General features: G+C 35.6%; 4 protein-coding genes across 6 annotated transcripts; 2 read left to right on the forward strand and 2 right to left on the reverse strand.

Moving 5' to 3' along the window:
• The first annotated feature begins 2,577 nt into the window (after positions 1–2,577).
• LOC108195566 (pathogenesis-related protein 2) lies at positions 2,578–3,395 on the forward strand. Its single transcript, XM_017362545.2, has 2 exons — positions 2,578–2,831; positions 2,909–3,395. The coding sequence occupies exons 1-2, from the start codon at positions 2,648–2,650 to the stop codon at positions 3,199–3,201; spliced, it is 477 nt and encodes a 158-aa protein (XP_017218034.1). The 5' UTR covers positions 2,578–2,647; the 3' UTR covers positions 3,202–3,395.
• A 276-nt stretch (positions 3,396–3,671) lies between these two features.
• Positions 3,672–8,655, reverse strand: LOC108196719 (protein DEHYDRATION-INDUCED 19 homolog 4). Its single transcript, XM_017364129.2, has 5 exons — positions 8,308–8,655; positions 8,038–8,180; positions 6,727–6,804; positions 6,050–6,318; positions 3,672–4,093 (listed from the first exon to the last, which is right to left on the reverse strand). Exons 1-5 carry the CDS (start codon positions 8,366–8,368, stop codon positions 3,985–3,987), a joined length of 660 nt encoding a protein of 219 aa, XP_017219618.1. The 5' UTR covers positions 8,369–8,655; the 3' UTR covers positions 3,672–3,984.
• Positions 8,656–10,363: 1,708 nt separating this feature from the next.
• On the forward strand, positions 10,364–15,241 carry LOC108196861 (G-type lectin S-receptor-like serine/threonine-protein kinase At4g27290). 3 transcript variants are annotated; one of them, XM_017364337.2, is made up of 7 exons: positions 10,364–11,715; positions 11,813–11,926; positions 12,078–12,235; positions 12,339–12,549; positions 12,682–12,919; positions 13,003–13,157; positions 13,232–13,395. In XM_017364337.2, the coding sequence occupies exons 1-7, from the start codon at positions 10,452–10,454 to the stop codon at positions 13,246–13,248; spliced, it is 2,157 nt and encodes a 718-aa protein (XP_017219826.1). In that variant the 5' UTR covers positions 10,364–10,451; the 3' UTR covers positions 13,249–13,395. The 3 variants fall into 3 exon arrangements, with proteins under 3 accessions (XP_017219826.1, XP_017219824.1, XP_017219822.1); XM_017364335.2 differs by having other exon boundaries at positions 10,366–11,715; positions 11,816–11,926; positions 13,003–13,153; positions 13,232–15,241; XM_017364333.2 differs by having other exon boundaries at positions 10,369–11,715; positions 13,003–13,153; positions 13,232–15,241.
• Positions 14,466–15,207, reverse strand: LOC108196863 (dau c 1 isoallergen Dau c 1.0301-like). Its single transcript, XM_017364339.2, has 2 exons — positions 15,027–15,207; positions 14,466–14,914 (listed from the first exon to the last, which is right to left on the reverse strand). Exons 1-2 carry the CDS (start codon positions 15,205–15,207, stop codon positions 14,631–14,633), a joined length of 465 nt encoding a protein of 154 aa, XP_017219828.1. The 3' UTR covers positions 14,466–14,630.
• Positions 15,242–16,849: the final 1,608 nt, after the last annotated feature.

Consider the following 16,849-nt stretch of genomic DNA (forward strand, 5'->3'; position numbering starts at 1 on the left):
CTTTGATATAAAGGTAGTATAGGATTTTTTAGGTGATTGAATTCATTTGTAACTTCGTTGAAATTTGTTCAGATTAGGTTGTGAATTTTGTTGAGTTTAGTGGTTTTTATTTTTCTAACTTATTTTATCTTGGCTGGATTTGTTGTGGTCAGCCACAAAATTAGTCGAAAGCGTGGTTTTGTTCTAATTTTCAATATGTATTCTCCGTGTTCTTAGTAGTTCTTGAATGGTGGATGTGTTTAATGTGCGTTTGATCTTCTACATTATAAGTTTTAGTTTTTAAAATTGTTTTTAGTTGCATGTACGAATAGATTATTGATTTGTTATGATTTGAATATCAATTGTTTTAATTATGGTATTATACATGTATATATGTTAGTGTGCAATAATTTTTTGTAGGAAGGAATTAAATTATTCAGTTATACATTAGAAGGAATTAAATATTTGTGTAAATGCGATTTTATATATACACATATACATATTAGGGATTAATTGATTATTTTTAATAGAACTTTTGCAGCTTGAAGATTAAAATCATGAAATTGATTTTTTTTATAAACACATCAAAATTTTAACAAAAATACCATAAAACCACAAAACTCAATTATATATGGATTTTGATTTCAAAGAACAACATGTCAATCCTATTATCACATAAAAAATTTGAAAAAACCGGCCGCGGCCAAAAGGGATCAATTCTAGTATAAAAAAAACACTTCTGTAGGATCAATTGTAGTATCAAAATTGCAACCAAAAAGACAACTAAAACAACAAATTAGAAATCAACTCAAAAGCAACCTTCATAATCCCTTTTTCTTTATAATCCTCATAGCACCCTGACGGCGCTGTTTGTGTGTTTGAGATATGTTATGTTGAGTTGCGAGTCCAGTATTTGTTGGCTGAGTAACGGTATTTGAATCATAATATACACATCTCTAAATTCAAAAGTTAGTTCCCGAATTTATAAACTTAGAGTTTATAGAGTAAAATCGGAGTTTTGGATTCAATTGATTGATTGAGGTTTGGATTGAGTTTGGGGTTTGATTGTATTGGCGAGAGAAGCCGGAGTCCGGTGCGGACTCCGGCAACAGTCCTCTACTGAGAACGAGTAATGGAAGGGGGAAGGCTTGGCCGCAATCACGTCGGTGTCGCAGACGGAGTCGCGAGGTGAGAAAAGGAGGTGGGAGGAGGTGTGTGGTTATATGCATGGAGGATGGGTGTGCCAAGGCCGAAGTTAGCGAAATCTCCACCGGTTGTTGGTGGGTTTGAGAGAAGAAAGAGAGAGGAAGTAGTATATTTGTAAATAAAATTCAAAATATAATATATTTAAAAGGTTAAAAAGAACCTGACAAAAAAAAAAGTTAAAAAGAAGGTAGTAAATTTACAAATAAAATTCAAAAAATAGTATACTTGATAAATTCTTTAAATTGTTTTGTAAATTGTCGATCTTGGATTTTTCATTCAATAGACAGTTGAAGTGTCCGTCTTTTGTAAAATATAAAATAAAATATTGACTAAAAACCGGTTGTTTCGCGGAGTGGTATGAATTTATAATGTGGAATCTCAAATTCAATATACTCAATTTAGAAAAATCAAGATAATAATTTGAATTAGTTAAAAATACTAATATTATCATTATTATAATATATTTTTGTATTATTAATTTACATTTAATTACTTAAACAAAGTGCATCCTCGTACCCCCCTCTTAGAGCATCTCCAACCATAGAGTACCCTTAGCTAAAATGTGAGTTGGTATACCATAATTAAAAATTATAGCCAACATCGTCAAAAAAGTACACTCCAACCACGCCCACCTGTTGTCTATAATTTTAGCCAACCTCCTATGGATGGCTAAATTTGTCGAACCTCTACAGGTCTGTAAGAAAATCTGTAGCAAGATTGCACATCATTTATTACCATATTGAACTGATATATTCTATTTTAACAATTTGAAATATTAATAACATACTACTTTTAAATTATAGCCAACCAAGATAGCCAATACCATTGAAGCAAAATGTGTTACAGGTTCAGCAAATTTTACATAAAGTCTTGCAGGTCCAATTTAGCCAACGATTATAGCCAAACGCCGTTGGAGATGCTCTTACCCACCTATTTCAAAAATTCATAATGAGATATAAGTTTCAAAATCTATTTTTTACCAACCAAATATCATATATAGATTTGGAATAAACTATTCATACCCTAATTCAAAAAACTCTCAACCAAACAGGTCTCTAACTCTTACCAAATTCCAAAACGCTCAAAACCAAACGACCGAAGAGACTGATGATCGATTTCACTATAACGAACTTAATTATTCTTCCAGTCTTTTGGGTCTACTCGTGCATGGCTGAATATATATTCTAATCATCTGTCTTTTTACAATCTCGCTGTCTTTGGAATTCAACCTTAAATTCTACTGTGACAAAATACATTCAAATCTTTCTACTTAAGACTGCATGTTCGTGTTTGATGTGCAGGAATTCAATAGCGTAATGATATTTGTTTAGTGTGATGTATTTGGACTCGTGCACAATTGCAATACGAGTATAAATTTTGCCCCTCATTGATTCATTTCCTCACACCAAATTAGTTTCAGCTAGATAGCACAAGCAACTCCAGTTTCAAATGATCATACTCCATGGGTGCTATCACCACTAATGTTGAGGTTGAATCCTCAGTGCCAGCACAAACAATTTACAAGGGATTTCTCCTTGACATGGATAACATCATTCCTAAGATTCTCCCGCAGGCTATTAAGCGTGTCGAGATCATTTCCGGAGACGGCGGGATCGGAACCATCAAGCAGATCACTCTCGGAGAAGGTATACATATATATAGTTCTTGGTTAGCATTTGCTTTCAATTTTAACATATGCTTAACGTTGCTGAAATATTTGTAGTGAGCCAATTCACCATCGTAAAGCAAAGGATCGATGAAATAGACAGGGAGGGCTTGAAATACAGTTACAGCATAATTGAAGGTGATCTACTAATGGGCATAATTGAGTCTATAGCAAGTAAATTCACCGTCGTGCCTACGGAGGGAGGGTGCATTGTCAAGAACACGGCCGTTTATACTCCGATCGGTGATGCCGTGATCCCAGAGGAGAATGTCAAGGAAGCTACTGAACAATCAGGGATGGTATTCAAGCAAATTGAGGCTTACCTTCTAGCAAATCCTGCTGCCTATTGATTTCTACACTATACATTTATATAGCAAACTTCCCCAGGAGCCTATGCTTTGTATTTAAATTCTTTTTGTTGGATCATCTTTAATCTGCATTACTCAAACTATCATTGTGTTACTATACTTGGAAAACCCAAGTCTAAACTGAAGTATCAAATATTTTATTGCAGGCCCATAAAAGGCCACTTGTAACAGTTCAATTATTGAAGAACAAATCAATAATTCAGACTAAATTGAAATATAATAGGAACTCAATATCTTTAGAAGGGACAACTGTTAGAAGAATCTAAAGCGCCGCGTCTCAATCCACCTAACCAAATAATATATGGCATATAGATAGTCCATTTCAATCAACCTGCTAACTACAATTCAAGCAGTGTTTTCAATTCAATCAGCCACTAGCATATAATTCTAATATTAAGTACCAACAAAACTCCGTAAGGATGCAATCTAGTTAAATGAATAACATGCATCAATAAAAAGAACAAGTGCGTGAAGATTCATAGTAAAGTGAAACAGTATAGACATGCATAGTAGTGACTAGATTAACTGTTAGAACTTATTCAGATACTGATCATGGCTTCGTAATTACATATCAAGCATTCCACATTCATACTACATTTATTATGCATATATAATAGTTTACTAATTACCACAATCTCCCAGTACAGACTTCATCTCTCCTAGCTGCTTCTACTGAATATGCCGTGCATATCTTCCACCACTTTGCAAACTACAATTAATGCTTAGGCATATAATCAGTACAGAGGCTATAACATCTCTCATAACTTATAAGTCATCACTGAACATGGTTGACATCAGCAGCCCCTGGACAAACTCGCATCTCCTAGCTTTCTCTTCTTGATCCTTCTCGGACAGAGGAGACTTGTGGACAGTCCTGTTATCATAAGGAGACAGTTATTAGTTATTCATACAAAAAGAAATGACAAGAAACAGTGTTGCAAGAACACTATGCTAGTAATTGCTTTTAAAGAAATGTGAGATAATACTTTCAGATTTGAGTACTGTGTTTTATATCCTAACTGGACTAGGATGCAGCAAATAATTCTTACGTCCAGAAGACTATCTAAAGAGAACCTAGAAAAGGGCATCAAGTTCATATTAATTGTGATCCTGAATAAAGACCCATGCTTGCATTGACAAGCTAGAACTAGATGTGCCAAATAGATGCAAATGAATCGCCAGCTAAGACACTCTAAAGTGTTCTATTTTTCTAGAAATATAGCTACCTCCTTTGATTACAATTATCCAACCCTAGCAACAGTAATAGATTTCTAAATTTGTATTCACATATAATATAACATGCCAAAGTCCTGTTTTAACCTCCTGTTTGCTATCTACAAGTAAAATGAGATCGCAGTATATAGTCAACTGAACAGCTACACTAATGTACACTGCAAGTATACAGGAAACTGCATACTTTCAGCTATATCTTGAAAGAAATATATAAAAGAGACAAGGAACAACAATGGCCAACTATCAACACGTTGAAGAAGTGAGACAGCTACCATCATGACCTCTATATGAGTAAGTGAGAAGGTTTTTGCAGCATCTTTTACATATTAACACATACAATAAAACCTAGAGCATGATAAACACAAATTGATCACATCTTTTGTATTCATAGAAGAATGAAAGTATCACCAAGTATATAGATCTTAAGACACATTCATGAATAAATTTTTTGAATGTTACAAAGTAACAATGTAGCCTTAAATGTGCTACTGAACAAAACAGAGCCTTCAAGGTAAACAGTAACACTAAGTGGTAAGGTAAACAGTAACAGTGGTAAGGTACAGTAACAAGTATACCGAGGTCCCGTGATAAGTATACTACTATACATGCAATACTTGACAGTTGGCATTATCAAGATATATGCTAGAGAAAGCTAAACTAAAGAGAAAGCCCCATGTCCCTCCCTCACTTCCATCTCCATATCACAAAGACCAGGTCAGGGAACCTATATTACTTGTTAATAAACTCCTGATCCACATGATATTCCCAGAGTACAGTCTAATACAGCACTTCAGTCTCTGACACTCTTCCCAACTAACATAAGGACGTAACTCTAGAATGGGTTCTTTTTATAAGGTTTCACTTTTTGCCTTACCCTTTCAGGTCTGGATTTGGGCAGGTCAATTAGCTTTTACCCTACCCTGTCAGGTCTGAATTAGGAACCTCAATGACTATATATCTAATTTTTTGGGCAACCAAAGCAAGTAGATGCTATATCTGGATGTCATCTATGGCAACTAAATGAAGAAAGGCTTTTCCACCTTTCTGCAAGTTGCACTAAAGATGTACTGACAGTCTGACACTAAGAAATCGACTAGATGACATCTTATCGCCTTCAACCACTGCAACTGCAAGTATTATAAATAAACAAGTACAAAAATGTGACAAGTATAACAAGATACTGGACGCAATCATCCTGTGTACGCAGTTAATAATGCCACGCCAAGCCCTATCTACATGAAGAATCTTCTCACAGTCGTAATGAACCAGGTCAAGTAAAGGCATCACTAATTTTACTTCACTTTTTAAACTTAACACTAATTCCATAAGGAAACGTCTACCACTGCAAAATCACCCCAATAGGATGTCCCAGATATATAAGAATTAAATTTTTACTGGCAATTTTTAAGCAAGCGCCCACCACTTCAAGGTCAAAGAAGCTGACCCGCCAAACTAAGACTTGGACATCTACAGTTCTAATCAAGAAATCAACAGATATACTGAGGTTCAACGATTAATGCATAAAATACCAATTACAATGCCTGATCAAAAAATTATTATTTTTAGAGTAAATTATTACTTGGTCCAGTGTTCATACCTTTCAGCTGAGCTTACAGTGGAGTCATTCGCTACAGCGCCAATCTCATCTGAAGAATGGGGTTGGACAGCTATTGGTTCATCACTCACAACTGGAGATGTGTTACATATAAATGAAGACAACAATGAGTCTGCTTCTGTATTAGTGGACGAAACCAAGTTTGAAGAACCCCCAAGAAGTGATTGCAGATTTCCGTCCCGCAACTCTCTCCTCAATATAGAGAGTGTTGAATTGGATCCACCTCTGCGATATCGTCTCTTGCGCTGCACGTTATCTTTAGTCAAGGAAAATAGATAATTTCACATAAAAATCTAAACTCATCTTTTAGTATAGAAGCAGTCAAGCAATCTGAAGCTGTTTTGATTAACTCACTGATCACCACATGCAAATATGCAAGTTCATAAGGGCAACTTTCTTTGACCAAATAAAGAGAATACAAACTTAAACACAATAAGGTTTGTCCCGTTCGTCATCCACAAAAGAAGTCCAAAAAGATAGTAGCTAGTACTTAGTTAATTACGCCAATGATTTATATTATAAAGCAGAACTTTTTTAATGCATATAATATTGAGAATCTTTTATCTATAAAGCATATACTTAGAGAAACACTGAAATATTATGCATCGAATTACAACATCTAGAAATAAAAACAAACAGCTGCTTAAGAGAAAGGATATTTTTAGAAGACTTCCATGCTGCATCGTGATGTGGCCAACCAATTCCGTTCCCACCTTCCTTGCACAAACTGGGCACACCTGCATAAAACAATATATGAAGAGCTTATATCATTCTGCTGACCGCAATATAGATTATGAATTACAAGTGTGGCTGCTGATATGTACAAATATGTAAAAGATCGGCCATCAAAAAATTTAAGGCATCATACATGATACCAAGTTTCTATATTTACCAGAAACATCTGGTCTTTGCTATAATTTTGATTCCTACACAGCTTCCTCAAAAGAGATCTTACTAACTATACTAAACACCAAGCCACTTAAAAAGCCTTATACACAAAAAAGCAAAGGTAAAACTGTGGCAAGTCCACTTATGTTACTGCCTAAAAAGACATAAGTTTCTAAATGTGTTTTTCTTGTATCCTCTTTACCACATTGCGTAATGCAGCAGTGAAAAACAGAGCATGGTCTGTATGATCATATGTATAACTTGAGACCAAATAACATTTAAATTTTTAATACAAGTCAAAATCATATTGTAAACACCAATGACTGATAGAAGTGCTAGTCGAACATACAGATATCTTCCAAACTTGAACGTTTCTTTCTTGTCCAATATCAATATGTACTCCGTTTCGAACTTACAACATGCACATAAAAAATTTTAAATCAAGAAGACTCCAAGGGCACACTCCAAGCATCTTCAACCATGGAGACCTCTTACCTAAAATGTCCAATTGACATTCAAATAGTACCAAATATACTTACCCTCTAAAAATTATATCACTCCAAAGGCACACTCCTGTTAACTATAAATTTAGCTACCCAAGTTCGGTCTTCAATATTTGTTGATTGCAAACCCATTATCTAAATATATCCACGTCATCTCCCGCCCAAATTGTCATCTCTCCCATTATTTAGAGTTTGAAAGTAATAACAAAATCTTGTCTTTTACATATAGCTAACCATTATAGCTAACACCAACGGAGTCCAGACTCTTACAGATTCAACAAATTTTAGATAACCATTATTTTATATTATTTTAGCTAATCATTACGACTACTCCCCTTGGAGATGTTCTAATAACCCTAAATCCAAAAGCTCAACTCCCCTAGAATGGAAAATTTAAACTCCATTCCAACAGGCTAATCAATTTATCGACAATGCTCAACTTCCAAGTCCAATTAATCACTCTACAATACTTTATACTACAACCTAACACACTCAAACATATTCTGAAAATATTAAAAAAGCAAACATCTTTAACTCAAAAACACATAAAACAAAATCAAAAAAAAAAAAAAAACATACCCCATTTTTGACTTCCACCATATGCTCCTCATCAATATGGCAACAGAGTCCCACCATATCGAAATCTTCACCGCAAAACGGGCACAGAAACTCTTGCCTCAACCCCTCTTCACCTTCCATCTCCTCTCCTCCACTGAAAGAATCTGCAAGCACACAAATCAAAAAACCCCAAATTTCAGCTCAATTTTCCAAACCCACGAAAACTACAAACAAATATACATAAATTACAGATCAAGAATCAAAACCCAAATCACAAATTCAACAACCAACCTGATCGGAACTGGTAACGCCTTGCTGAAGTAGAAAGCCTAGCCCAAGAATCTGAGTCCATTTTATATAGATAAACAACAGAATATATAATAAAGCTGCTTCTTTTGATCCAAGAAAAGGGCTTTTGTCTGAATTAGGCTTCAGTTATGTTCTAAAACTGACAAGACACAAACACATCAGATAATCTATGTATGTAAGTATGATTATATGTATAGCCCTAGGAGAGAGAAGGGAAAAGGGGGTGTGTGGAGAAGGTTCGAAGAAATAGAGGAAATAAAAAGCTTTTAGTCCCCTCCACCAAACTCTGTTTTTCCACACAGAATGTGACAACATAGTTTGGTTGTGTTCGTGTAATAAGGATCGGGGTTGTGTCTTATTACGCTGATGCCACTCAGGAAGTGACAAATTCGAACAAAGCGTGTGTCAGGTTTGGTGAAACAGCGTTATTCTGTGCAACGGGAATATGTGTGTCTTGTGCATCATGTGGGAGTAAATTTTGGGCACTTTGAGCCTCCACTTGTCAAAGATGAAAATAATACCAGAGCAGCTCGTCGAGCTGCCAAGAGCGGTGTCAATGCTGTGTGGCATGATATAGACCGGTATAAATTTTTTTTAAACTAATATCCTATTTTTTAGATAAAATTTAGAATGGATTTCATTAATATTTTGAAAGAGATTCAATCGGGACAAACCCAATGACCATCCAATGATCCTTAAAAAATATTTCGGTCTGGACCGAATAGTCCAAACAAGATATAATTTAGACACTGCAGAGACCTAATCCTGGCCATCCAATGGTCCTTAAAAAATATTTCGGTCTGGACTGAATAGACCGAATAGTCTAAACAATATATAATATATATTCATATCGAAGAAAGTTCTATGAAAACAGTATAATTTGGACACTGCAGAAACCTAATCCTGGCCATCCAATGGTCCTTAAAATATATTTCGGTCTGGACCGAATAGACCGAATAATCCAAACAATATATAATATATATTCATATCGAAGAAAGTTTGTATAATTTGGACACTGCAGAGACCTAATCCTGACCATCCAATGATCCTTGAAAAATATTTCGGTCTGAACCGAATAGACCAAATAATCGAAACAATATATAATACATATTCATATTGAAGAAAGTTCTTATGGAAACTGTTTAGTAATTTATATTGCAAACTTAATGCACGCTACCGTCACACTTACAATATGGAGCGATTAAGTTTTCGCAATTTTAAACTTAATGCACGCTACCTTTATAGATCAAAATCCACAACACATACCTTACGTCTAAACAAACTCGGTTCAACCCAAGTTATGAACCCACACTTATTTTATTTATCTTCAATTCCCAATTCAAACGTCCCCAAGTCTCCGGTCCATTTTGTTTTGAGAAGAAAAATTAGTCAAAGTTTGATCCCCGATTCCCCGGTCTAAAAACCAAGTCCTTCAAATATCAAATATTATTGCAGTCCTTGCAAGAAATGGAGTCGGTCAACCATATCTTGAATCTCTATCCTCACCCCGCTGCCACAATCATTTTAACATACCTCGTGACATTGTTGCCTCTGTGATATCACTCATGTCTCCTTACAATTGGAGATTAGTATTTTTAAATTTTTTGGACCAAGTAATTTGAACTAATTTTCGCCTACCGTCTCTGTTCTAAAAGTCGATGATTAATCACGATTAATCTATGTTTCGTAACCCGTCAAACTGAGCCGAATTAATCATCGATCAATCTGATTAATCACGATCAATATAATTAATCTCTGATTAATCTTTGTTACGTGACTTCACCGAGTCCGATTCTCGTTTTTTACAACCCTGCCTACCGCTGGTATGATAGTTGAAATCAGGAGTTTACTTGCCGTATCATGATTTATCAAAATCTTTTGGTAAATTGAAGACTTTTAGTTAAATCGTATTGCAATTAATAAATCGATAAAATATGTTTTAAAAAATTGATTAGAAATTTTTCAATAAATTGGAAATCTTTACCACACTACCAGCTAATCAGTTTGATTGTGATGTTTAAACAACTACTTAAACAGTAGCTTAATGTCAATTCTCTTTTGATTTTTCAACAATATGCACTTAGACCACTCAAACAACTACCACTAAACCACTTAAACAACCAGCAATGGATGTATCTGCCATCATTCTGTTGTTCTGCTTCACTTTTTCATCCACCTTGATAAACCCTGTTGCAGAAGACACAATAACAGCCCATCAGACCATTAAGGACGGCGAAACCATCGTTTCAAGCGGGGGAGAATTTGAGCTGGGATTTTTCAGCCCTGGTAGTTCTACGAATCGATATCTGGGTATCTGGTACAAGAGAATATCCAAGGGGACTGTTGTATGGGTTGCTAACAGGGATACTCCTATTAGTAATTCTGCAGGTGTTTTAAGGGTCAATGACAAGGGAATTATTTTGCAGACAGATGACAGGATCATATGGTCATCGAATATTAACATATCGGTGAAGAATCCTGTTGCAAGACTATTAGATTCAGGGAATTTGGTTGTAAGGGATGGTGATCATGGTATGAAAAATGCAGGGGATTTTATTTGGCAGAGTTTCGATCATCCTGTAGATACATTGCTCCCTGGCATGAAATATGGAATAAACTTGGTGACTGGCCTAGACACCTACTTTACAGCATGGAAAAGTGTTGATGATCCATCCACGGGGAGGTTCAGTAAACGACTTGATCCTAATGGTTTTCCGCAGTATTTTCTGTTGAAAGGTTCTGTAAAATGGTCCAGGAGTGGACCATGGATTGGTGGCCAGTTCAGTGGGTATCCAAAGGGTAATCCAAATGGTATATATTTAGACAAGTTTGTTTTCAATGAGAAGGAAATTTATTACCAGTTTGATCTCGTCAATAGAACTTCTGCTGTGATAAGGTTCATGTTATCTCCCAATGGAGAAATTAAGCTTCTTGTGTGGAATTATCAAAATCAAATTTGGAAGGTATATGTCACCTTGACCATCACTGACTGTGATCGTTATGGATTTTGTGGTGCTTATGGTATCTGTAACATTAACAGCTCACCGAGATGTGAATGTATGAGAGGATTCGTTCCTAAATTCCCAGAGAAGTGGAAGGCAGTAGATTGGTCTAGTGGATGTGTTCGCGAGAAAAAACTAGACTGTGAGACTGAAGCAGGGTTTATAAAATATTCTGGTGTGAAGTTGCCAGATACACGACACTCATGGTATGATATGAGAATTAGTCTGGAAGAATGTTACAGGCTGTGTCTGAAAAACTGTTCGTGTACAGCTTATGCGAATGCAGATATTAAGCGTGGATGCATTCTATGGTTTGATGATTTAATTGATGTTTTAGGCTACGCAGAAGGACAAGATTTATATGTCAGAATGCCAAAATCTGAATTAGGTATGGCACTACTCTACAAACTAAAGTTAATTTTTTCATCGAATTTGAAGAATTAAAGTACAACCTCAAGCCTTGGTTTTCATTTTTGGCCATGCAGTAGATAGTCAGGGACTCGAAGCTAAGAGGCATATATGGATCATTCTATTTCCCTTCGCAATTGCTCTAGTGATATCCCTATATTTGTTTAGAAAGAGAAAACAGAAGGGAGAAGGTAAATTATTCATGGAAACGGTACGCCTAAAGCCAAAACTAATTCAACCTGATTAGTAAATGTGGAATTTTTGACAGGAATACGTTACAAGAACATGAATACTAATTACCTCTGTGCTGAGTTGTGGTTAATTTTACTTCAAACCTTGCAGAAAAATTGAAATCCAGTTCAGAAGGTGTTGCCTTGAACAATATTGAGAGTGAAGATTTGGAGTTGCCTTTAGTGGACTTTCAAATAATTGCAAATGCCACAGATAACTTCTCCCCAGATAAGAAGCTTGGAGAGGGAGGTTTTGGACCCGTCTACAAGGTAAGTTAAATTTGTACATGACCATGTTCATTATCTGTAAATAATTCATTATAACATAAGACTGTCTAACCATATCAATATCATAATCGGTCACAACTTTCAGGGCCTGCTGAAGAACGGACAAGAGATAGCAGTCAAAAGGCTTTCGAAGAACTCTGATCAAGGACTAGATGAGTTCATAAATGAAGTTTCTTGTATTGCAAAACTTCAGCACAGAAATCTTGTGACACTTCTTGGTTGCTGCACAGAAAAAGGAGAAAGAATATTGATATATGAATATATGGCTAATAAGAGTTTAGATGCTTTCATTTTTGGTATGTCCTGTTCTTAAAATTTTGTTGAGATATTAGGGATGAACTTTATGCTAATTTATTATAATATACTGAGGATATTTCACGTATATCTCCATGTGAAGACAACTATAATTACTTGTTGACAATTGATAGATGAAGAAATAGGAAAATCAGTGGACTGGCCAGAACGATACAACATAATCATTGGCATTGCTAGGGGGCTTCTATATCTTCATCAAGATTCAAAGCTGAGAATCATTCATAGAGACCTCAAAGCTAGTAATATTTTACTTGACCATGAGATGAATCCAAAGATTTCAGACTTTGGCATGGCGAGATGTTTTAAAGGAAGTCAAACTGGAGCAAATACATCAAGAATTGTTGGGACATAGTAAGAGATTCTATAATCCTGCAAGTTATTGTCTCCTTTTGTTGAGGATTAATATGTCCAATTTCTCCTTTGATTCCTTACAGCGGTTACATGCCCCCTGAGTATGCTATTGACGGACAGTTCTCTATCAAATCTGATGTATATAGCTTTGGTGTTTTACTCATAGAAATAGTGAGTGGACAGAAAAACAGATTATTCAGTCATCCTGATCACAGCTTCAACCTACTCGGGCATGTAAGTAAGCACACTTAACTAAAATCCTTTTCTGCTATTGGTTTACCTACTAATTACAAATAAATAATTAACTTCTAGGCATGGAAGAGTTATAATGAAGGTAAGCTTATAGGGCTAATCAATAAGGCGATCCTGGAGTCAACTAACCAGAAAGAAGTGTTTCGTGTTATCCAAATTGGACTCCTTTGCGTTCAGGAGGATCCGATAGACAGGCCAGTTATGTCCCAGGTGGTTCTGATGTTGAGCAGTAAGATGAAACTGCCTCATCCCAAGAAACCTGGTTTCTTCACGGAGAGAAAATTTCATGACAGAGATCATTTATTGATCAACTTTAGTTCATCAGGCAACAATTTGACAATCACCTCTATTCTGCCTCGACAATAGTCTTTCCACGTGCAACCTTGATGAGTTAAGAGATTAAGAAATTGAGCTGTCCTGATGGTTCGAACCAAACAAGCAAGTGATGATGAACCAGCATATATGGATAGCCATCTGTTTTCAACATGAAATATTGGGTAATTCTTGAGCATTATTCTTTAATTTTCCTAGTTTAGTCATTAGTGTGACCAGTACTAAGTGCCTGTTTGCCCACGAGTACTTCTGGCTTTTTTCGATAAGAAACCGGCTTCTACTTTTCTTGACCCATTTGTGTAAAAAGTCAGAAGTACTTATAAGAAGTTGAAAATGCTGTTTTTTTTTCCAGGGTTTCTACTTCTTTCCCAAACAGTTTAATGACTTATAAGTCTTAATTTACTTCTCACTTCCAGTTCACTCTTTTACTTGAAGCAATAAGCACTTTTTTTAAGCTTACCCGAACGGCCCCTAAATATGGCACTCTTTACCTGTAACTATTGAAGATACAGTCAGGGTTCAACTCATATCTGTTGCTACAAATTTGAAAATAGTGCCTCGTTTATTTAGATGGTTAACGTTATAAAACATAAGGAAAATGCTTGGTGCACATAATTGTGTACAAAAACATGTACATAATGACATGTGGCAGATTTTAATTAGATGGCCCCCCTGCATTTACACCAACCACCCCAATTAAAATCCACCACATCATTTGCCACATCATTATGTACAAATTTTCTGTACACAATTATGTGCACCTAGCACTGCTCAAAACATAAACCCTGAAGCTGAACCCATCAGCACTATATGAGAATTTTTGTTACATTGCTTATTACAGTGACATATTATCCATACATGTATAAATTTAACCACTGTGATATTAATTTGTTCGCTTATTATATCTTTTTATGCTTTAAAACAATAACGAGATTTATGCTTATAATTATACACATGCACATGTCATGCATAGTTGAGTCACTTTTTATTCCATTCAGCAAACAAACACAGAAGTACTGGATCTTAAGCATCACTCGCCCAGCAACATAAAAGTACTTGTCACACAATTAACATACACCAGAAAGTCATAGAAATCACACACTCACACTCACACACATAGACGTGATTAATTTGCAATGAGATAGGCCTCAACAGCCTTGAATACTGATATGTTCTGCTCCTCGGAATACTTAATGTTCTCTTCTGGGACCACAGCATCACCTTTGGTGTGGAATATGGTCGTAGTCTTGGTGGTGCTTCCTCCGTCAGCATCTGGCACAACGACAAGATGAGTTTCAACTTTGTCAATGAGACCCAACAGAACGTCTCCATCGATGATGCTGTATTCGACGGTGCATGCCTCCTTGTCCAGGGCATCAGTTCTAAGGGTCATTGTGGTGATCGGGCCACCTGAATATTCATACAAGTACATAAAACTAATTTAATGAGATTTATTAATATACATTTTATATGAACCTACGTACTGATAACCAAGTAGTTGATATATATAGAAGAAACTAACCATCAGGAAGAGTGATGTGTTTGATGGTTCCGACTCCACCATCACCTTTGATTTCGACATTTTTGTAAGCCCCGGGAGCAGCCTTGGGGAAAATGGTATCAACATCGACGATCAAGCCATAGAATATTTTCTCTGCTGATAGAGAGGAGGTAATTTCTTGTTCGTGCTTCTGGAGACCCATGATTTTTTAGGAGAATGAAAGTTGAATATATGAGCAAAGAAGAAGAAAGTTGTGAAGAACAGATCAAGCTGATTAGTGTTGTGAGATGTAGATGATGATATTAGAGACCTCAAGGCAGCTCTTTATAGTGCCTGTAGCTGAATATCAGGATGTTAATGCAGTTTTGATTTACAACTTTTAAATAAATATAAGATCTTGCAAGATAATTGGAATTTACATGCAAGGTGCTGTGCACGTTAAATCTTTAAACCAAATTCTAGAAAGAATTGACTAGCTTGAGTTCAAAGTTATATATATGAAAACTCGTGTTTGTAATTTAATTCTTACAAAGAAAATATGACAGCATCAACATAAATTGTCAACTACAACGTATAATTCATACAAATTTAATATCCGCAGATCAGCAGATGCATATTCTTCCTTTTCCATATAAGCTTATTTTACACAGACAGATGCAGGTAAAAGTTATTAACACTTCATCTGATTTATTTTTAACATAATTTATCAATGAAATATGGGCATGATGTGTTTAATTTTGTTAATTAGTATATTTTCTGCATGTATTAACTCTTCCAACCAGCCTGTATATCCAAGTCAATGCTTTCTAGAATAACATTAAAAACTTCAATTCACTGGAACATCTAGCTAGTCTATCTGTCGGAGTATTGAAATCATCCTGGAAGATCTTAAATCAACATAAAAAGAAATAAACATGGAACACATATATTACTATAATAATATGATATTAGACCAGATCTATCATTACATCTGAGTCGTGGCACTTTAAACAGCTGCTCCGAGTTCTCTAATATCATTGTATCAATCTCACAGCATAAACCTTCAGTTCCTTCTCGGCTTCCTTTTGCTTAATTTTCTCATATCTTCAGTTATTGTTTTGCAGAATAATTATGGGTGTCCAGAAGATATGCAAGTGCATGGTAGATTGGTAGTCTTACTGAACTAGGATTAACTTTGCCTAATCCCAGTTTCCAACTTCAAGAATCACTACAACAAACTGACCTATTTACGAAGGAATTTAAGGCTTACATCGGTCTTAAGTTCCCAAATTACAACAAAAATATTCCGTCATTTTTGCTCAAGTAGTAAGTTCAAAAAAACGTCACAGTTTTTGGCATGCGTCTAAGTACAATAACGCCTCACAAGTTTGACCTGGTGAGCCCACAACTTCAGTATAATAATAGCTAAGATTACAACACATAGTTCGTCGTAAGATAGAAAATTGATGACGGGAACTTCCAACATATGTATATTGCGGGCCCCTGTTAATATTTTTGCTTTGAGCATGCGACGGAACTTTGTGGTCGCCTGGTCGGTAGTTATCTTAGGACGGAATTATTATGAAGAATGAGAAGTACAAGGGAAACCGAAACTTATGACATATGTGTCTATCGAAAGTTTAAAGTTATATATGACATGAACCTGCTGCATTTGTTGTGTTCCTACCATTTTATGGCATTTAAAATAGATCCAAAACTTTTTCGCACACCGAATCCCTCTTTCCGTCATAAGTTAGTTGAAATATATTATTTCTTAACTCATAATTTAAATGTGACCGGTGACATTAAAAATGGTTGGTGAATTTACGACAGAATACCGAAAATTCATCGTAAGTTCCATTGCT

Source organism: Daucus carota, chromosome 7, assembly GCF_001625215.2.
Source record: "Daucus carota subsp. sativus chromosome 7, DH1 v3.0, whole genome shotgun sequence".
Lineage (NCBI taxonomy): Eukaryota > Viridiplantae > Streptophyta > Magnoliopsida > Apiales > Apiaceae > Daucus > Daucus carota.